Below are 22,103 nucleotides of genomic sequence, written 5' to 3'. Positions count from 1 at the left end.
GAAATGAAACTGAGGTGTCAAAAATAAAGTTTTTAAACCACAAGTACCAAATATGTCTTTAACCCTTTTTCTTCTTTTTTTTGAGCATTCAGTTGGTTTGTTTCACAAGCTAAGTTACTGCCCATTTTTTTCGGAATAGGACATCTCCAGTCCTTGGGTGATATGCCGCCAAATTCCTTTTCAGTAAAAGATGTCAAGTAGAGTTTTGGTTATTGTTTAACCATCAACTTTAAACAACTAAAGCCTATCGGAGTTTCAGTAAAAGATAAGTAAAAAAAATTTCGAAGGGTTCTGCAAAGCTACTGGGGTAGAAGTCAAGTAGGTCACTTATCTTATACAAGAAAGTGTCAACTTCAAAAGTTTTGTAAGTGTGAATCTTTTGTAACCTATATTCTTCAATAATGGATTGATTTCTGAATTGGCTACTCCAGAATGATTTTTCTCTTTTTTAAGTTCATTGAGTTTATTTCCACTTCGCCATCAAATATCCGTCTATTACTTTTTATATTTTGGTAATTGTTTGTTTGTGGTTGATTCAATTTTTAGTAACGCATTATGTTGGCATACAATTTTTAATTAAGCAATATATTGGCATACACTTGAGTCTTGACTATTATTTTTCATAACGCAATATCTATGTCTTCGTAGAAATGGCGCTTTATTTATTACTAAAATTATTACATTCTCCTACAGATGCCGCACAATGCTAGAACATGAGGCCTCTCACGGTTACATCAGTCTGGACCAATTGAGCCAAAGCTTATTGGTCTCCAAACAGGTGGTCCAAAGACAGGTCAAAGGATATACGTTGAGACACAGCAAGCAGTACTATAACCATACAGTTTATTGCTTGAGGAACCTGTCCAACCAATCGCTAGCTTCTTTTACCATCAAAGGTGTCATTTCGTGCCCAATTCCAGGTTGTGCAATCAACTGCATGTCAAGGAAATGCAATAAGCTGAATATGGAAAAAAAAATTAAAAAAAAAAAAAAAAAAAAAAAAACTGAAATAACCATGTCAGTGAATCTCCAAGACAAAAAACATTGCTAGATGGCAAAACCTCCTCACATTTATCATTTATGTTTGTCTAGGCAAATGAGAGAGGGAAAGAGACCACTTGATTGTGCTTTTGCAAAGGATATTCAACAAAGGATTTCCATGAAGTGATAGCTAATCTGAAGACGGTTAAGATTTACAATTTTATACTCTTTTATCAGCTACTGAATCTAACCTTAAACTTCACAGAAGAATGGGCCTCTCCATAAACCTTGCATGCTCTTACTTCCGGAATTTTCAGACCAGCAAGTGGACAACGAGGATCTTCTGCACCTAAATTGTCAAAATCCAATAAAAATGCTTGAACACAAAGTGAAGATAAATTCAATTGACGGAAAGAAAGAAAGAAAAAAAGCCTAGAGCCCCACTGGCTTTGTAACCCAGTAAAATTTTGTAGGAAAATTAAGATTAAGTTGCAAATCTACAGACATGTCAATGCAAGGAAAGATTACCGTATGTGTTAGAAAGGGAACAGGTACGTTATTTTATATACAGCAGACTATTTGAAGATTCCAGATTTTTTCATAGATTGTGGAGTATAAAATCATAATCATATCACAGTTGACTGCCTACAGACCCCCGATCACCATGTGTTTGACACAAACATTTAGATAATATAACCATATTTATTTAAGGGAGATAGATCTCTTAAAGCTCAGGCCAAATCAGATCTGCTAAAAAATGAGTGCAGCTATATATTTACATATGTGTTTGTGGGTACTGTACATACACATGATTGAAGGGCAAGATAGAATTTTACCATTGAGAATGAGTAGAGGACGTGGTGCAATAGCTGGAATTGAGTAAGGTGAATCAAAGTCGGAAGCTAGACCAGGAGCAATCTTATCCCACACCTGGTCGGTACGTAGAATTAAACAGTAAGAAGTAATTTTATTTAAGATGCACATTGAGAAAGAGAAACCTCTACAAGGAAGTTGGTCTCTGAAGGATGGAACATGGCAAATGATACAGGATATGTATGGCTACATCAGAATGCTAATTCTAAACACCACAACCGCAATTATTCACATAATAAAATAGAAGAACTAGTTAATGAACATTGATGCACAGTGGAAAAACTAAATCAACAGTAAAAGACTAAAGTCCCCTTCAAGCTTAGCAACGATATTCATACTCGAAGTTTAAAGTAAATATCTAGACATTAATGTAACCAACCTTCTCCACCACTTCATTGTCAATGACACTCTTTCCTAGATCAATCCGTGCTTCTGCATCAAAGAAGAAGGACATCAGAGAAACAAATAACACAACAGCTGCAAAAGATAAATGCACCCAGTGCATGTATGCTTCAAGAAGCAAAGTATTCAATATGATATGAAGATCCTACAAAACTAAACAGAATCAAATAGAATTTTAATATTTAATAACCGAAAGTTTTTTATTACACATTAAATTATACTTCCAAGCACTCCATTTAGGAAAAAGGAAAAGTCTTTAAAATCAATTTTTATTATTTTCCAGTTTATCTTACCCTCAAAAACAGGCTTTATACTGTCAACGCGACCATGCCACTTATCATTCTCTATGGCCCATCGAAACCCCTATTAATATTAATCATATTGCACAAAATTCAGTAAAGTAGTAAAAAAATCAGCCACACTAGGAATAGTTTTAAAATTATAGTTGGAGACAGCACCTGGACACCAATTATAGGAACAACCACTGCATAGCGGGTGTCAGCAGCAGCACCAAACCATGCATGCATACCTGCGCTTTTTCAGAATTCCAACATGAGTTTGCATGTCAAATCATCACTTGCAATGTGCCATGCTTTAAAAATCCATTCAACCAACCTCCAAGTGATTCACCCGTGATTCCTATCCTGGCAGGGTCTATATCTTCCCTCTGTGTTAGATAATCTGCCAGCCTTTTCAAGTCCCAGACCTGCAAGAATCAAAACTCGATCTGTGCCTTCTTATGAACCAAAATAATCAGACAACTAAAACACAAATGGTTTACTATCTTCATCAACTTGTTAATTCTTCTATTAGCAGGTAAGAGTTGAGCATTAACCATATGAATCCAACAACAGTATAAATGGAGGACATACCGTATCAAATATGAACGGCATTTTATCACCATTTGTCCATGATGAAATAAGAGCCTGAAATTAAATAAAATAACCTGATTAGCGATATGAACTTTATACACGACTCTTAGTGTTTTACTGCTCAAGGGGCACTACAATTTCATGTTCAGCCTCAGCTTGGTTAATTTTTCATTAGAAAAGCATTTGAATCTTTGGACCAATTCGCTAACACATGTGTATAGTGACAGAATCACTATCCTAAACAATATTTGCATGTGTATTGGCTTGTGTTATAGTCACAAGCCCATAGACCATATCTTTTAAAACCAATTTTATACATATTCTGTTAATACAACAGAAATAATTGAACCAGTTAAAGAAAAACAAAGTAAATCTACAAAAGGCGTACATCTCGATAGGTGGTTTTACAGCTGGCACGTTCACCATGGTAGCGAGAATCTATGGCGATGGCTATGTATCCCCGAGAAGCATATGCCTGAGACAAGTAAAACAAATTCACCAATGCCCCATCCTAATAACGCAAAAGAAATGGATCGAGATTTATTAAGGCCAGGAAAAAATCATTAGAGCAACTACCTCTAGCAATGGCCGCAACCACTCTTTGCATTTATGTGTACTATGAAGAAAAACAACAGCAGGCCTTCTTTGATGATTGTTTTCCTTCATGCTTAAAATCAACACAGGCAAGCGTCCCTGGTCTCCTGCCTAGAAATCATCATCCAACAATAAATTCCTTTCATGCTAAAAAATTATCAAATGTGCTGCCATCAAGAACTAAAGTAAATCTCAAAGACCTAAAAGCCAGAAACTATTACTCAGAATTACATTAGGTTAAGTCTGTTTAGCTTTTCATATCAGGGTTGTATTTTCAGCATAATTAAGGACTGAATTAAAAGTTCTCTACACAGAGTTTGTTGACGGAAAAAACAGCAAATGACAGAATCTGTAAGAAGATATGTAGTTGGTCACAAAAAAGAATTGACCAAGATATAAAAATTGCATCAACATGTATTATGAACTATATTACCTACAAAAAACACTTCAAAAAGCAGTTTGACTTCTAATCAGATAGACTTACATCAAGGATTAATCAATATGTATGCTACAAGTTAAAAACATGTAAAGATTTACACCATTGCCTTACAATAACTTGCTTCAGTTAGTCTCGGGAAATCAATGCCACCTTGGCCACCTTCCTAATGCTGTTAACAATGGGAAGGATAGAAAGAAAAAAGAGAGAAAATTCCACATGGAGTAAGAACTTCCGAATTTCTTCAGGTGAAAATTAACCCAACTTCAAACATCTTTGTGATGCACGAAACCCAGTTTAGGAAAATTGTTACTTCAAAATAAAGTGGGTCACTACACCTTATGCAACCGTTCATTCAGTTTGTAACGATCAGATAAAGTTCAAATACCGTCACATATCCTTCTAACAAAAGACCAGCACCACAAATTCCACAACTAAAATCTGTCAACTAAAGAAATCCGTTTAAATCTGAACAACCATTTTAAGCCCCAATTACCTCGGTAATCAAGTAGAGGTTTTCCTCCTTGAGCAAGTCCTTGAACCCATCAATGTTTACCTTGGGACAAGACTCCATCACCTAGCACAACATCCAACAACATAGTCAGAAAATGCCAAACAGAAAATCAAAAACCAGCATATATATCAAGAAAATGAAAGAGATGTCAACCTCACTGATTTTTGGAGGGGAAGCGTCCTGATACAAAGGGTTAGCCACAGGTTTCGCAAGCTCCACTGATAGCGGAACTGATCAAATAACCAACAAACTTACAGAGTCAATTATATCCCAAAAAATAAATAAATAAATAAACTCATTCACGGGTTTTGGTTTTCACCTTCGCTGGATCGTCTGCTACGCAGAACTTGGAGGAAATGCGAGCGGAGCTTCTCGGCGTCGAAAAGTTGTTCCATTTTGGTCGCTCCACTGCCGGTGATCGTAGCTGTTATGGTCCGGGGCTGGTATTTATAGAGGGAATTTGGCGTGTAGGGTGGCACGCGTGCAGCGTGGCGAAGGCACGTGTGGGAAAGTGCAGGTCGCACGTGCGAGTGGTGGGTCAGAGAGGATGAGAGAGTTGGATGTGGAAGCCGAGGAATATTGACGAAGATCATTTCTTTTTAATTGATTATCGTCAGTTCCTTCTTAACGTTTAATTATTATGTAATATCAGGCACAACGAGGGTCGTGCAGGGAACCAGTTCTTCTAACTCCCTGCTCCTGGTAATATCTCAAAGTTAATATATATATATATATATATATATATTGTGTTTTAAAAAGAAGGTATTAAATGAAGATAGTCCAACATAGAAAAAAGAGAAAGTATAGTTAAAGCATTATCAGCAGCTTCCCAATAATTTTTCTTAAATATAGGGAACAAAACTACTTTTTACTTCCCTATAAAAAAAAAATAAAAAAAATAAAAAACATCACAGCAGCTTCCCTTCATTTTTTCCTATATCATTAAAATATTATTTTTTTACTTTTACTTTAATTAAAACTAGGAAAAATGAGATAAATTAGGAGAGAGATAATATATTGTTTACCTTTACTTTAATTAAAAATTGGAAAGAGAAATAAAGCATGAGAGAGATAAAGAAGTTGTTTGGTAAGTAATTGTGAAATAGAATATTTATTTGAATAGTAGTAAGAAGTGATTGATATGATATAAAATTTGTGAATGTTTTATGAAAAAGTAAAAAAAAATTTGTTTTGTAGTGGATTTTTTTTATTTGAATAGTAATAAAAAAAAATTATTGATGTGATGTAAAAAGTGTAAAAAAGTTAGAATGTTTTTTATTTGATTTTTTTAGGAGAAGTGAAAAGGAAATTAAAAATTTATCAATGAGTTGCCAATTAAAAATTAAAAATATATTTTATGAATAAACAATTGAATAGAAAGTAAATAGTGCTTAATGCATCGGGAAGCACTATTCACTTCCTAGGGAAACAAAAATTTTAGAGAAGCTGCTGTAGAGTGTTTTTGTAATTTTCTTGAAATTTTTCCTAAAACTTATAGAACAAATCCCCTTTAGGAAAGCTGCTGTAAATGTTCTTAGTATTTATAAGGTCGAACACATTTTAAGAATTTAAAGTAATGCATGAGTGTATACAATTATGTGTGTATACTTGATGGTTTGATTTATACACTATCCATATAATGCTTCTTAGGTAGATTTGGTGATTAATTTATTGGACCATCGGTAAAGTAAACTCTAAGGTCAAATCATCTTTGATGGTGGGAGTGGCCTGACGTGGCGTCTAATAGAATTTTTTAAAAAAATTAACCGAATTTAACTTCAGGGAGCGATTTGTAAATTAAGCCAACCATAGAGATATCTGAATTAATTTTAAAATCATAGGGAGCTATTTGTAGTTTAGGTTAACTACAGGGACCAATGGTGCAATTTTTCCATTATATAACAACAAATCATTAACAATTATTTGATCTGATAGTCATAATTAATTGTCTATTCAAATAGCAGTTTATGACTGTTATTTTAACAGTTATGGACAGTTGGATTAACAGTTAATAAATAGTTATTAATAGATAATAATTTTTCTTTCATCTTCTCTTCTTTTTCCTAATAACTTATCTTATATATATATAAAAGCCAAGTTCTTCCTTGGAATGCATAGAATGGTGACACGTGGCATGAACCCATACTTTTTAGTGACAAAATCGGCCATTTAAGTATTGAACCGGACTTTTAAATAAAATTGAACCGGTCTATTTAATATGTCTCTCTCTCTCTCTCTCTCTCTCTCTCTCTCTATTAATGATACGTATATACAAGTAGTCTCTCTCTCTCTCTCTCTCTCAATCAAAAGGGGATAAGAGAGTGATATGTAGCATTACTTCTCTTTTATGGAGACATGTGTTTCTTTAGTATTTTATGTTTTTGGTTGAAATCTAAATACGTTTCCATTTATTTTGTGAATTTTTTGATTGAGCAATTCTTCATTTGAATGTTTATGAGATTTTTATTTATTTATTTTTTTTTCATTTGATATTTTCTATTTTATGCTTTGATAATCAAAATCATGGTTTTCTTCTTCATACTTATTTTCATTATAAACTACACCTATGAGAACAAAGATTTTAGCATATTTTAATTTATATGAATTAAAATAAAAATAGGGTCTTATGTTTTAATTTATTTGAATGTTTTTATGGATTATTTGTTTTTTCTTTTATGTGATTTACACAATTTTCACTTATTTTTTGGAAGTGTTATTCTCATTTTGAAAGCCAAAAAATGCAAAATTTTATTTGATTATTGTGCACAAAAGGAATTGAAATGCTTTTAAAACACTAAAGAGTTAATTAAGAATTAAATTTGAAATGATTTTTTTTTTTTAATGTTCAAAATTATATGGATTTTATTTTTATTGAAACATAATATATAGGTATGTATCACACTAACAATATCATAGATTCCTACTAATTTTTTATAATTACTTGAGTTTTATTTGTATTTAAATATAATAGGTATCACACTAACAATATCATAAATTCCTGCTAATTTTTTATTAATTCTTTGGTAATTAGATTAAACCATATTTTCTTCTTGCTATTTTTTTTTCTTTATACTTCCTTTTCGTTATAAACTATTCATATGGGCTCAAAGATCATAACATGTTTTAATTTATATGGATTAAATTAAAATTAAGTGTCTTATTTTTTAATTCATTTGAATGTTTTATGGAGTATTTTTGTTTTCGTTTGTATAATTTACTTGATTTTTAGTCATTTTGTTTAGTTTGCTATATATAATTTTTTAGAATGTTCAGAATTATATGGGTTTAATTTGTATCAAAATGTAATATGTATCACACCAATAATATTAGAGACTCCGGCTACTTTTTTTTTATTAATGTTTTGATAATCATAATCTATACGTTTTCTTCTTGCTTTTTTTTTTTTTTTTTTTTTTTTTTTTTTTTTTTTTTTTTTTTTTTACTTCTTTTCATTTTAAACTACTGATTTGGCAACATAAATTTTAACATATTTTAATTTATAGGGATTAAAATTAAATTAAGAGTCTTATTTTTTAATATATTTGAATGTTTAATGGTTTTTTTTTTTTTTGGTATGATTCACTCAATTTTATTTTTTTTTGAAGTGTTTTTTTTGCTTTTGAAAGAAAAATAAACCAAAAAATTATTTGATTAAGCATTGAATGTGATGTGAGAGGATTTATTTGATTGCATGAAATGTTGAGTGAAAAAATTTGTTTTATTTTGTACGATTTGGCTTAGGTGCTGTAAAAAAAAAAATTACAGCAACATTTTGGCCATTGAAAAAATAACAGTACCTATGCTGTATTATTTGGAATTTAGATTTTCTTTTTGCTATTTTTTTATTTTTTATATACTTCTTTTCGTTATAAACTACACCTGTGTGAACAAATATTTTAAAAAGTTTTACTTCTTTTTGGATTAAAATAAAATTAAGGGTCTTAACCTTTATTGTATTTTTATTGATAATTTTTTTGTTTTACAAGTATTTTTTGACCTATAATAAAATGTACGATGAAGATGTATTTAAATTCTGAAATTAAATTATAGTGAAGAATTCCGCGCATAACGCTGGTTATGAGCTAGTGTACTTAAATTTCGAGCCTGTCTCTTGCTATAATAAAATATATGAGAATATTCTGATTTATTTTTTATTTGTGCAAAATGCAATTAAACAAATAGAGTATTCTGAGCTTCATTGTATCTTGAAAAAAATTTGCTGTAACCCTTTGCATACCATTTCTGGTGAGGGCAGATAATTTAAAAAAAAAAGAAGCAACATTGTAACACTTTAGGAGCATTTTGTTTATCTGTTTTCTTTTACTTTTCTCTAACATTTGATTAGTAGAATGATTATATAACATTAAAAGATAAATAATGTTTTGGTATTAATAAATTTTTCTTCTGTAATCCTGATACCTAGGTCAAAATGTGAGAGTGATTGAAATGGAAATCAGTAGTTTCTTGTGAAACAGATTTAACGTTGCATTCGTTGTTGTATGGTAAATATGTCGTTATATATCTTGTTAAATGCAAAAAAAATAAATTTTAACTTGATTTCACTTTAAATAAAAATAATTTTATTCCCCTTTAATGAGTTTTCAAAGTTGATACGCCTATACTCTCGGATAAATATACTTTCTTTCTTTTTTTCTCTCTCTCTCTTTAATAAAGGTTGACTTTTAGAAGTAATATTGTCTAAAAGAGTATTTTCATATGAGTAATGTCAGGGTAATATAATTTTTACTATAAATTTCTTACAAATCAACGTGACAATCCACATAGGATTTATCACGTTCGCCACTAACTTGGCAGTTTATATGACATTTATCATGTCAGACACTAAAGTAAAAATTGTCATTCGAGTTTGTAAGGAATTATTGTAAAAGTTATTAAACTGTGGTTTACAAACCAAACTTGACAGTTCATATGAATCTGTGGTTTTTTTTTTGGTTAAATTATTATTCTTCTCACTTTTATTTGTTGTTTTCAAAACAAAAATGTTAAGGACAACTCTAATTAAAGAACACTCACAAAACCTTTTTCAAACAAGAACAAAAACTACCTTCCAAAACACATATTCCTCCGGAATTAATTTTGCCCTAAAAAAGCTTTGAACATCTCTGTTGGTACAGTTTCCGGTATGGTGACGTGTCGCCTAGTGATTTGCTGCCTAGTTCTGGCCTTCAACCTTGATTCCTGCAAAATAACAAACAACTCGTCGGGGGTGCCGACTACGCCCACTCCGATGCCTAAGTTAGTTCAAATCAATTTTCTGGAGAGTGTTTATAAATTCACAAGTTCAAAGAATGCGTGTGTTTATACCTGGTGTGATGGTCTTATTTATAGGCCGGTAGTTGCAGTCTTACTAGAATCCTTGAAGCCCAGTTGGATTAGGAGTTTGAGTCCTAGTCTGGTTGAACCCTGACCTTATCTTCAGGGAATTCGAATGAGGCTGCAGAGTTTAAATTGAATTGCAATTCGTACATTTTTAATCTTAATTCCGTGTCATTATCTATCTTATCCCATTAATTATGGAATAGAGGCTTATCCCTGATCTTCTGGGATACTGGCCTTATCACATTCTAAGACAACTGCGACGCACTTCGACCAACCCCCGAGGTGATAATATCCGAGATATGTTCGCTCCGACAAGACTAGGAGATCTCGAGATATTGCTGCACCATAACAGGGTTGTGGAAGATCCGAGATGTTATTATACCGAAATAATATTATAACTGTATGGTCTTGTAGATTCTGTCAAATCTCCGAGACATAAATATCCGAGACATGTTCGCTCCGATTAAACTTGGAGGTCTCGGTATATTCCTTGCCGTAACTGGGTTCTATAAGACCGATGCGTCATTATACCTAAACAACCTTTTCTACTGTTCTTAACAAATATCCAAGACGTAACATCAAGATGTTTCAAGATCAGAATCCACGTGTCTTCGGGGTTAATTTTATCCCCAACAATCTCATTAGGGAAAAGTAAAAAGATTTGATTCGAAATCTTGAATAGGACACCTAATTTTAGTGTTAGGCCAACTGAGAACTTTAATCGGCCATTCCTTGCGTTTGGACATAGAATATTTAAATCTGTCTCCAGTGTGCCGTCTATACAACTGAAAAGAGTTTTGTTTGAATGAAAAATGACCATGAAACGAAGGTGGAAGGAAGCTTCACAAAGATGACAAAATGTCAAAATCCAAGAGAACAAAAAGACAAGGGCAAGGAAGGTGCGAGGAAGCTCAAGAGACTTATGACTTACAGTTTTTTTTTTTTTTTTGAAACAATTTATAATCTTATTTTTAAAAGAAAGAGACTCAATAGGTCAACAAAGAGGGACAATTGATTCCCTATAAACAATGTCAGAGATAATTGATGGAATTTCTTCCAACCGTATGGTATATGTAACATGAGTTACAGCCGCTCGTGCTAGACAATGAGCTGCTAAGTTTGCTTCTCTCCACACATGATATACAAGAGAATACCGCAAAGAACTTAATTCTGATATGATACTTTCCATAAAGTGCCCAAATCTATTGAGGATATGGCTTTTTGAATTAATATCAATGACAACCTGCTTAGCATAACCTTCAAGAATAATGTCATAAATTCCAATTTTCTTCATGAATATTATCGCATGTAGAGTTGTCAGTGTTTCGGCCATTATGGGATCAATGGTAGTCGATATGGTGGTACTCCGGGCAGCCAATACATTCCCTTCGCTATTCCAAGCAATTGTCCCTATCCCAAATTGACCCAATTTTTGGTCTATCGCTGCATTCCAATTTACTTTGATTGAGTGACTTGGGGGGGGGGGGGGGGGGTGGGTGATGGGCGCTGTTCGTAGATTCTCCATTTTCGTGGAATTCTCCTTTTTGAAATTCCTCGAGGGAAACCTGCGCCTCTCGAAACACTTCCGAAGGGGCTTTGAACTGCTAACAATGGAGTGGTGTAAATATTAAATAACACATTTCAAAACCAACAATGGAGTGGTGTAAATATTAAGTAATACAGTTCAAAGCCAATTTTACCTCATTCACAATATATGTATGGGAATGAATGATGACACATTACAAAACTGTTTACTCAAACCAGAAAGTGGGTCCACGTAAGCAATAGTCACAGGCTCTGAGTCTGAGGTATGGATATTCACGTTGAGGCCATATGAGACATCTTTTTTCTTTTCTTTTCTTTTCTTTTTTGTTCTTTTTCATCATACATCTCAAGAGACGTCTATTATACCCGCTTATATAAGCCAACTCTATGATTAACTGAAATACACTTTCTATATAGATCGGCATAGGAAGTATACTAAAATCTAGAAGGATTTCTTTTTTTTATTTTTTATTTATTTTTTATTATATAAATGCTATATCAAAAAAAGGGCCTAGATAAATTAATTCTTCAAACAAGAACATTTTAACAAGAGGACCTAGATTCAATGAGAAAATGGTCATATAACTTAATTTCTTTCTCTCTAGCTACGACACTCTATCAGTATTTGGTTCTATCTCCCCATTTCCATCCGACAACCCAACCTTTAAAGACAGGTCTTTGTTACAAGAAGTGACTGCAATGGCTTCTGAAGACAGTTCAGGAACAGGAGATTTTATAATGCCATTGTCATAAACCTCCTTGTGACTTGCCGTTTCACTGCCAGATTTTACGTATCCCTTTTTTGCGGCTCTTTGTTGGCTTCCTGTGTCATTTTTGGCTAATGGTAAAGGCATTGTCTCTGCAAAGTAAAAGAAAAACAACTGTTTCTTATTAGATTAGTAATAAAAATGAGTGTTTCTAGGATACATACTTAACAAAGCTTGACAAATAGAAGGACCCAACGTTTGAGAAGGTTCCCCTACTTTTTAAGCCTCAAGTTCTAATAGAAAAATTTCCTGACCTCGTATTTTGTCTTCAACTACAAAGTTTTTTACATCCAAAAGTTTTGATCGTTCATTCAATTTACATAAGGATGTTGATACAAGAATTAATTATTATTATTATTTTTTATTTTCTTTTATTTTTTTTTAAAAAAACCTATTTATATCAACAATAAGTGAAGATCCACTCGAGTTAAAGGAGAAGACAGGGAGCAATTACGTGACAAGCTCTCTTTAATTTACAAAGCCCAATAAGCTGAATATTGAGTGTGCTTGCATTGATAGGACTTCCAATCGATTTCATGAAGGAACTGAACCTTTTGGACGATGCTTCTTTTGCAGTCAAGAAAACCCATATTCAAGTTTTTTCTTTTTGATGAATTAAAATGGAAAAAATCCATATTCAAGATTCACATTAACTTAAGAATTGAAAGTTCAGAATTGTAACATCGAGAAACTTACCCCGTATGCTCCCACAAGTTATGAGCCGGTTCAGAAAATCCCGAAGCCTTGTCAGAACAAGCCTTTCTTGCTCTGCATAAAGTCCTGTGAAGACATGCCCATTAGATGACTTCTGACTTGTGTTTTGACCATGGCCCACCACCCCATCTGGTGACCCAGCTGCCATAAACATTGTATCTCGTTCATCACACATCAATGCAAGCGTTCCAGGAGACATTGGCCTACCATCATCCATATCAATTCCATCAGATCCCGAATCACTGGTTCCATCTCTGTCCACTTGATTCCTACTCAGACGGTCATTAGAAATAGTGTTCCGACTAACGTGTCCTTTTTTACCATCTCTGCTCTCATGAGTGGATAAATCAATAGAAGTTTCAACATTCTCCCCCTCTTTTTGCCCATCCATTTTGCCTCTTTTTTCTGGAAATGTTAAAAATATAAAGAGGAGGCACGTATATAACCCCTTTCCAGTATAATGTACTACTTTGCTATAACACAAACATACAGATTGCTCAGAAACAGATCTTTTAAATGCATGTATTGACCAATTTTCCTACCTGTCCACTGTATGGGTTCCTCTGCACAGAAAAATCAAAATGAAACCTGGAGTTATTTTCACTAAACTACCAAAGGAATAAAACCAATGGGAAAGAAAATATATGCATATATATATATATATATATATATATATATATATATATATATATATATATATATATATATGTATGTATGTATGTATGTATGTATACACACTTGATGTTGGACTAAGATCCTAAAGAACAGGCTGAAAATCACCATGTTGTAGGATGTTATAGGTTTGACACGCAAATCATGGATCCCAAAATCAATATGAGAATACTACTCCAAAGTAATTTCTAAATTTCGAAGTTTTTGGCTTAAAATTTGGATTGTAAGATTCATTCTATAAGTCATAATATATTAAGAACAAAAAAAATGGAAAACCCAAAAAAGAAGACTATTGCAGGCATTGATGAGACTCCATGGGGTGGGAGGGAGGAGAACACCTCCATTATTGAAAGTACAAAGAAAATAAATGATAAAGACACAAGAAATCATGGGCAGTTTCAGACTAATCCTTTTCATAAAATCTTTTAGAGGAAACTACACTTATCCCCCCCTTTCAATCTACCACCCAATATGCAATGCCCCCAATCTTTCAATTAGTCAGTGCACCCTATCAATCTTACTATTGGGGTTGTAATATTGATGTCCCCCTTCCGCCCCAAAAATGATAAAAATACCCTGCATATAATAATAATAATAATAAATAAATAAATAAAGGACAAAAATTTCAGAAAAAAAAAAAGCAAAAAAATTCAGAGTAGACCAAAGTGATGCCTTTTTTTCTGATTTTTTTTGTCTTTTTTTTTTTTTTTTTTTCAAAATTCTTTGTCTTAAGCAGGGTATTTTTGTCATTTTCGGTCACGAAATGGGAACTTTGCAACCCCAATGGTAGATCAGTAGGGCACATTAACCAAATTGAAAGATTTGGGGACATTGCAAATTGGGTGGTTGATTGAGGGGGTAAAATGGAGTTTTCCCATTCTTTTAATAGCTTATGTAAAAATGTATCAACTAAGATATGACATTCTTGTAACTCTAATTGGAAGCAAGCAACAAAATCCAGAATTCCAAAGTAAAATTTTTAGATCAACCAACTGAAGAAAACAATCATTAGCCATAGATACGAAGAAAGATTCTTCACAATTATATATATATAATTTGTCATTTGCAGTAACACATGAATGACAATGAATAATACATATGAAAAAGAATATGAAAATTTTAAAGGTAATTTTTGACGTTATTTTTAGTCTGTGTCAGTTGAATGTATTCTAGAACATGAAGAAAGTCACTATAAGGTCTTATGTCACACCCATCACTTAAAACCGTATCAATCATTTGTTTTTAGAGTTCTTTATATTGTACTTAGTCCTCATCATTTTATGACAACAATCGATTTAGCATTAATGTAACATTTGGCTTAAACCTGGGCGTTATACCCTAATGGTGCTTCTCCTTTCACAGTTTCAGGCAGATGTGGTTGTGGGATTTTTGGAAAATGAAAGGTTATTTTGTTTGAAAAAGAAAAGGAAGAAATCCCCTTCCTTACTATGATCGCTAGCATTGTAGCCAAAACAGTACCTCTTCCCCTTTAATGAAAGAGGATCATCAAAATCAAAGAGAATTCAGAGGGGGAAGGCGACCCCTACCATGTAGCCTGTCATTAGCGTTGGTATGAAAACAGTTTTATTTGCAGAAATCATGATGTGAAGGTATCTGACAAAGCATTTATGAATCATGCCTCTTTAAAGATTATTGTATTTTAATTATGTTGTCTAATCAAATAAAAAATCCGGGCTTCAAATGTTCAGAAAAGGTTGCTTCTTGCCCCAAAAACTTTAGAACCTTTAATTGTTTAAGGAACTTTTGTGAAGAGGATAAAGTTGTTCATATAGCTATTTATATATCTAGGGACTTTTCTCTCTCCATAAGAACCCTTCTGTCCTTAGGTCAAATGGTTCTCCACCCAGCCCCTCAGATCCAAAACTACCTCTCATCTGCCTTTGTCTTATAATACAATAACCATATCTAAGCATATATCATCCATTTTAACTATTCACATTGAAAGAAAGCAGTGGGAAAAGCTGCTACATACTAGTGTATTGGACAAGTTAAAGACAAAAAAGAGTATACAAGTGATAAAAGCATAAGTTAGAATCTTATAAACATCTTACCTAATTTTTAGTAAAATCATAATGAATATTTGTGCGTATGTATACACAGAGATAAAGATGAACTTCCACTTCCAACATTTTTTTTGATAAGTAATGAAAAACTTTATATAAAAAAGCGTAAGGCGCCCCTAAGTACACATGAACTTCCATTTCCAACAAAAGAGTAGAGTAACAAAATTGTAAAATATCAGCGAGGACTAGCATAATATGGTAAAAGTTATTTTGAAATCTACTAAATCATATAAAGAAAAACTACTTTATGGCAGTACTACCGATATTCAAATAGTTTTGTAGACATAGAAACATATAATCATATAGTCATCGTATCCAGTTCGGTCAAATAATAAGCTAAATCTTTGAAGCAACCTTAATTATAAACAAACCAGCAAAAGTTCTATGTATTTCTGTTTATTAGTCACAACCTGCAAGTGTCTTTGTAGCATCGTCTGAAAGTATGACGAAAAGTGAGCAAAGATCCTTAATGTCCTGTAGTTGGAGGATGTCGGCCAATGAAGATCTTCAATCATGAGAAGTAATGACAATTAGCTTGCAAAAAGAGATAAGAAAAATATCATTAACTATGTGCAGAAAAGAGACAAAATATGCCTACCTGTACTTAAATTTTGAAGATCCTGATACTGCTACATTAATAGAGTGTGAGACAGGGATAGATAACAGAGATGAAGCCACAGAAGCTCTTAAATTATTTTCCTGAATAAATTTTAAAAAAATAATTATTGCATTTTTGTTCACTAAGAAGATGAAGTAGCAAAAGGCAATAAAGGAAAAAAAAAGAAGAAAAAAAAAGCCACCCAGGAATCTTACAGCAAATAAATTAAAGAGAATGCTGAGGAAGTCAGAAGTTCTTTCCTTTCCCTCTCAAAGATCATTCAGAGCATCAGCATACTTTTTTCATAAAAAGTTATCACAGTTTGTTTCCAGAGAGGGATGCAGCAGAGAAAGAGAGAGAGACTAGGACTTGCAGCAAAATGAGATTAAAGAGGATGTTGCAAAATCAAGAGTTCCTTTCTTTTTGATAAGTAAATAAACTTTAATAGATTAAATGAGTGAAAATAGGGCTCAACCCTAGCACACACGTAAGTTTTCTAGATCGTCTTGATACTATTCCATTCGAAAGAGTGACTACACAAGATCTAGAATTATTTGACAGTAGGATTAAATAATTCAATAACTAATGTCCCTTCAAGTATCACTAATGATTAAAAAAAATAAAATAAATAGGGAGAACTTCACTTATAACTCCTGATCTTTCATCACTTTTGAAAAAATGTACCCAAACTTTAAAAAGTGTCAATTTAGATTATCTATCTTTCAATTTTTTTTCCAATTTTAACCCTCCGTTAGAATTTTTCCATTAAATCTTGTCAAAATTTTCAAAATACCCTCATTTCTTTTAGGAAAAAAAAGAAAAAAAAATGCTAGGATTTAGGTATTGGTCAGAATTTAACGGAATTTGCAAAAATACCCGTGCCTGAATCTTTGAAATTTTTTATAATTTTTTTAAAAAATAAATAAATATAGGGGTATTTTGAAATTTTTGGCAGGGTTTAATTGAAAATTCTAACGGAGAGTTCAAATTGAATGAAAATTGAAAGATGGATACCCTAAATTGACATTTTTTAAAGTTTGGGTACCTTTTGTCAAAAGCGGTGAAAGATCAGGGGTTATAAGTAAAGTTTTCCTAAAAAATTAATAATTATAATAAAATGTTCTATTGATCCAGAGTTACAAATCAAATGATCCAAAAAAAAAAAGAAGTAAAAATTAAATATACAATTAACATTCGCTAGGATCTACTGAATAGATTAAGATTAACCTATATAATCTCATATTCAAGGATCCTAAGAAAGTGTACCTGTTGACATTGTGGACTCATGTGAATGGATTGATCTTTGGCTGCTATCCCAAAAAATAGTTCCCGATATTTTCTCTTCTTGGATGCTAGAGGGATCCCATAACCGGATAATCCAATGGCACCACTAATGGCTGCATTGGCTGCCTGTTGGATGTAGATGGTTGTATTATGGTCCTCATGAAAGAGAGCGCTTCTATCTTCACTTCCTTCAAAATTTTTGCAGCTCACACATTTACAGTTTTCAGAACACAAAATACTGGCTTGGAAGCACTCGCAGTACTTCTTGAGGCACCCTGATTTCTTGCAGTGGCATCCTTTGCTGTGCTTTCCCACCACTTGAACTTCTGCTGAATCATCCTAGATTTTTTTTAAGACATAATCAATGCATGCCAACTACAATTAGTAAAGATTATATGCTTGACTGGTTGACCCAAAAATATAACTGTTCCTTGTATAAATTAAGTTCGTTTTGCTCAATGAATCAACACTTTGCCCTCCTTTTAATTCCTCTATGCAGCAATACAAAACATCACCCTTCTAAAAGCCAGATACTATGACCAACAAAAAAAAAAAAAAAAAGCTCTCTGAAAAAGCCAAACCAAACGCTGGAAAAGGCAACATGTTGGTCTATTCGACTAACCAAAGCAGTTCAATCTCAGGTGAATTTGGCATTTCAAGTTAACTTACAAAATATTTTTTGAACATTAGAAAGTAATTCCTAAATAAGAAAAAATCATTTATGACTTTATTTACACAAGTGCACAGCAAATTGTCACCTTGACTTTTCAGAAAGAAAAACATATGCCCTTCAGCTAAAGTTACAGAGCCAAGGCTCCCTATTATAAGCATAGTAGTATGATTACATCAGCTGTTAACGTTGTAGGCTTGTAGCTTTTAGACAAGTAAAAGGTGACAAAGGAAGAATTTTGAATTTTCAAGACAAGTAAAGGCCTTCATTAGAAGTATCCATTTTTCTACGTCTTTATGTCAAGACAAATAAATAGAGCGCTCCTCTTGCATAAAATAAAATCATGAAGTCTCAGGCAAAATTTTACATAGATCCTTGCATTGGGGTTTCAGAGAATTCAAATTAAAATAAAAAATAATATCTGACGAAATCTAGTTGATGGAATAAACCTGATAACTAAACAAGTTAGAAAAATGTAAGAGGAGACTAAACGGACCACTAATAGCTATGATGAAAACTGTAATAAGAAGTGCAAAATCTCTGCATAGATTCGTACATGACATTTCTAGCATATGTCAAAATACTTTAGAAAGGTGCTCCTGTCAACATTTAATTCAGTTAAAGTCAATGGAAGAGCACTGATCAAGCAATATTATTGTACAAGTTGGAGTCAGATTACGTACCATACTACACTGAGATTCACGAGGACTACATGCGATCTTTGGTCTGAATGCATATGGATTACGCTCTAAGGTTGCTCCAACTGCCTCCTTCCTAGCAGCCTCATTCTCCACGTTATTCTGGCAACTTATGCAGTTGCAATTATCACAATAAATTCCAGCAGCAAAGCACTCACAATACCTAACAATTGTAAAAATTTGCTTCTTTAAAATAAGTAGGAAGAAAACATGATGCACCACAATAAGGCATGAAAGCTAAAAAGTTGTCAACAATAAATCACTAAGAGACCAAGAAGTCGCCCTCCTTTAAATTATGGTATTGGAAAGTGGATTCAGAAACTCAACATTATTTATAACTAAACTCATTCAAAGACACATTTGAATAAAAAAGAAATATCACATAAAGGAGAGGAGGAATAGAGCTGGTTTTCCACACATGGGTAAGTGGAGAATTTAATTAGAACACTATGGGCGTTCTATGAAGGTATGTGTCCTCAGAAATCATGGCTTGTATCCTTTCATTTCCATTTTAATGGACCACAAAAAGCTCAATCATAGTGAATGATAAGAAAAAGGTGTCCTTTTTAGGTGGGTAGGTTGGGGGGGGGGGATGAGAGAGAGAGGAGATGAGGAAGATCGAGGGGGAAAATCACTACAAAACCCTTTACTCTCATGCATATGATACTTCCAGAAAGGGAACTTGTATCGACATTATATATTCTGACCTATGTCTTCCCGCTGTTGAGCAATTTTGCATCTATCCCTCTTATAATCACAAGAACAAGTTAATAGAAAGAGGACATAATCACAAGAATCAAAGCTACCAACAAGTGTATTTCATGCTACAAATGCATACTTACAGCTTCAAGCATTGAGAACTTTTGCAATTACATTGCTTTTTTTTTGTTGGAGTGTTGTCTTTTGCTTCAATGTTAGCCCGCGGTCTTGATCTAGGGGACTCTTGCTTGCTGAAGAAAAAGAAACATGTACAGAGGTTAAACGAACAAGATGATACAACTGAACGCCATAATTGTATGAAAAGTTTCCATGAAGAAGCAAAGCCATACATAATTAAAAGCATGTACACACAAAAATGTGAAGGACTGGGCAGTTCATATCATATAGGTTAAAGAAGAAAGAAAAAAAAAAAAAAGAACGTCAATCATATAGGTTAAGTTTTTTATTAACAAAAATGTGAGAAGACTTGCTCTCGCTGCTGCATCAATGCCCATCAAGAAGGGAGTAATAATAACATTTTTCACGACAGGTAATAAAGATACTACTAGTGTACCGAGGGGTGATGAACAGAATTTCACAAGCAGGGTTATTTCTTCCTCCATGTATAGCTCTGTTATTAGGTTTACACGTTCAAAATGGGAATCAGTTTCTAATCGACTACATTTTGGTGTGGTGTTGGCTCCTAGAGAAGTGTTTTGGATCATCCCTTTAATTACACAAGTAGCATCCTTAATTTAGCTCATTTGATGCACAGATCATGTGGTTAATTTTTATTTTTTTGCAAAATTAATCATTGTCTCTTCAAAGATTTCTCAAAATCTCATAAAAAGGTTTTTGTTTCTTTACATCTACTAGCTACTATCTGCCACAAAAAGACCTTCCCAAATTCATGCTCAGTACCTCAACATCTTTCGCAACTGTTGATTGAATTGTAGTAAGATTCTCAAAATTATTAATTATTGACTTTCATCATAATAATATATCTTAATCCTACAGATCACATGCTTATGAATGTAGTAGACACTCCATAGTAGTCACTTTTACCATATAAACATACCATACCTATTTTGGATAATTTTTTCTTCACAAAATAAAAACTTTGGTTGAAATCAAAATCTCTATCTTCGAAGTTTTAGGTGGCATAATTTACAATCTCCAACATACATTGACATTAATACATCCCATCATTGTATCAACGCAACCGAAGAAAACCAAATCTTGGGCATAGGTGAATGAAATAACTATTCATACTGATTGATTTTTTAAACTATAAGACTCACCTCCCAAACCAAATCTAAAATTATTTATTTGAAAAAAAAAATTAACACAAAATAAATATTCCATGAAAGACTTACGCAGCTTGCAATGTCGGTGGCGGGAGTTTATACACAGGATGGGACCGGTTCACCATCGGCCCTAGCTGCGGCCGCTCTTGCAATTGCGGCAGCAATGGCTGCTGCTGCAATTGCAATTGTAGCGGCGAGCGAGGCTGGTGTGGCTGTGGCTGCGGATGCGGCTGCGATTTCATTTGCGGTTCTGGATACCTACGTGACTCTAACTGCGAATGCGATTGTGTCTGCGACTTAGATTCTAACTGTTTCTGCGCGTCTTGGCATTCCAGCAAAGGCACATTCGCCAAGCCCCTATTAGCGCCTGTGAAATCCAATTGACTCGCAAGTTTTTTCGGTTGAAAATCAGAATTCTTCTCGTCCTGCTCCATTTCCTTTTCAAATAAAATGATTTAAAAAATTAAACACACAAATATAAATCCGAATATATTTAATGGAATACACAATTCACTTTGTTTAAATTCGCAAACAGATGTTATAAATTAGAACATTGACATTAAAACGATGAAACGCCGCCGTTTTCTAGTTCAATTGTCGCCGGAAACGAACGCACGCTACCGGAATCCTCTGGCCCAGGACTGAAAGGAAAACAGTGCCTTTTTGGAGTTCCAGTTAGGGCCAGAATCTGAGACGCGTCGCCGGAGATATGCGAATTCGATCGGAATCGGAATCCGTGGAGTCGTACGGTCGTCGGTTAATAGAGCGAACGAGACGTGTTGCAGCTTCGGCGGTAGCTAAGGCTTTTCCTCTCAGCCTGCTTTCTCTCCCTCTCGAGGTTTTGAAAAATTGAATTTTGGATGAAATTAGAGGGTTCGATGAGAATAGTGGGCGATAAAACGGACGAAATTGAAAGGATTCTTTAACGGCTGAGATTAGGTTAGAGAGGAATGAACTGTTTGCAGCCGTTGGATTGGGAGACATAGGTTTTTCCCTGGGAAAGTGACGGGAGTGGATTTGGCGGTAATCCTCACTCTAAAAGAGTAAAAGGGT

At 33.5% G+C, this 22,103-nt stretch overlaps 2 protein-coding genes across 4 annotated transcripts; both read right to left on the bottom strand.

Moving 5' to 3' along the window:
• Window positions 1-641: 641 nt before the first annotated feature.
• Window positions 642-5,280, bottom strand: LOC133871829 (uncharacterized). Its single transcript, XM_062309263.1, has 13 exons — window positions 4,992-5,280; window positions 4,826-4,902; window positions 4,655-4,735; window positions 3,705-3,833; window positions 3,517-3,603; window positions 3,129-3,182; window positions 2,872-2,962; window positions 2,715-2,785; window positions 2,550-2,619; window positions 2,234-2,286; window positions 1,818-1,911; window positions 1,233-1,330; window positions 642-933 (listed from the first exon to the last, which is right to left on the bottom strand). The coding sequence occupies exons 1-13, from the start codon at window positions 5,263-5,265 to the stop codon at window positions 844-846; spliced, it is 1,269 nt and encodes a 422-aa protein (XP_062165247.1). The 5' UTR covers window positions 5,266-5,280; the 3' UTR covers window positions 642-843.
• Window positions 5,281-12,055: 6,775 nt separating this feature from the next.
• LOC133871056 (protein tesmin/TSO1-like CXC 5) lies at window positions 12,056-21,901 on the bottom strand. Of its 3 annotated transcripts, none has more exons than XM_062308408.1 (10): window positions 21,603-21,901; window positions 21,120-21,487; window positions 19,887-19,994; window positions 19,030-19,207; window positions 17,659-18,015; window positions 16,393-16,493; window positions 16,205-16,299; window positions 13,581-13,601; window positions 13,021-13,443; window positions 12,056-12,416 (listed from the first exon to the last, which is right to left on the bottom strand). In XM_062308408.1, the coding sequence occupies exons 2-10, from the start codon at window positions 21,482-21,484 to the stop codon at window positions 12,163-12,165; spliced, it is 1,902 nt and encodes a 633-aa protein (XP_062164392.1). In that variant the 5' UTR covers window positions 21,485-21,487; window positions 21,603-21,901; the 3' UTR covers window positions 12,056-12,162. The 3 variants fall into 3 exon arrangements, with proteins under 3 accessions (XP_062164392.1, XP_062164391.1, XP_062164393.1); XM_062308407.1 differs by having other exon boundaries at window positions 21,609-21,901; XM_062308409.1 differs by lacking the exon at window positions 13,581-13,601 and having other exon boundaries at window positions 21,609-21,901.
• Between the last annotated feature and the right edge of the window lie 202 nt (window positions 21,902-22,103).

This window comes from Alnus glutinosa, chromosome 6, assembly GCF_958979055.1.
Source record: "Alnus glutinosa chromosome 6, dhAlnGlut1.1, whole genome shotgun sequence".
NCBI classification, from domain to species: domain Eukaryota; kingdom Viridiplantae; phylum Streptophyta; class Magnoliopsida; order Fagales; family Betulaceae; genus Alnus; species Alnus glutinosa.
Note: the sequence above shows the minus strand (reverse complement) of the source record. Positions and strands in the feature narration are given on the sequence as shown.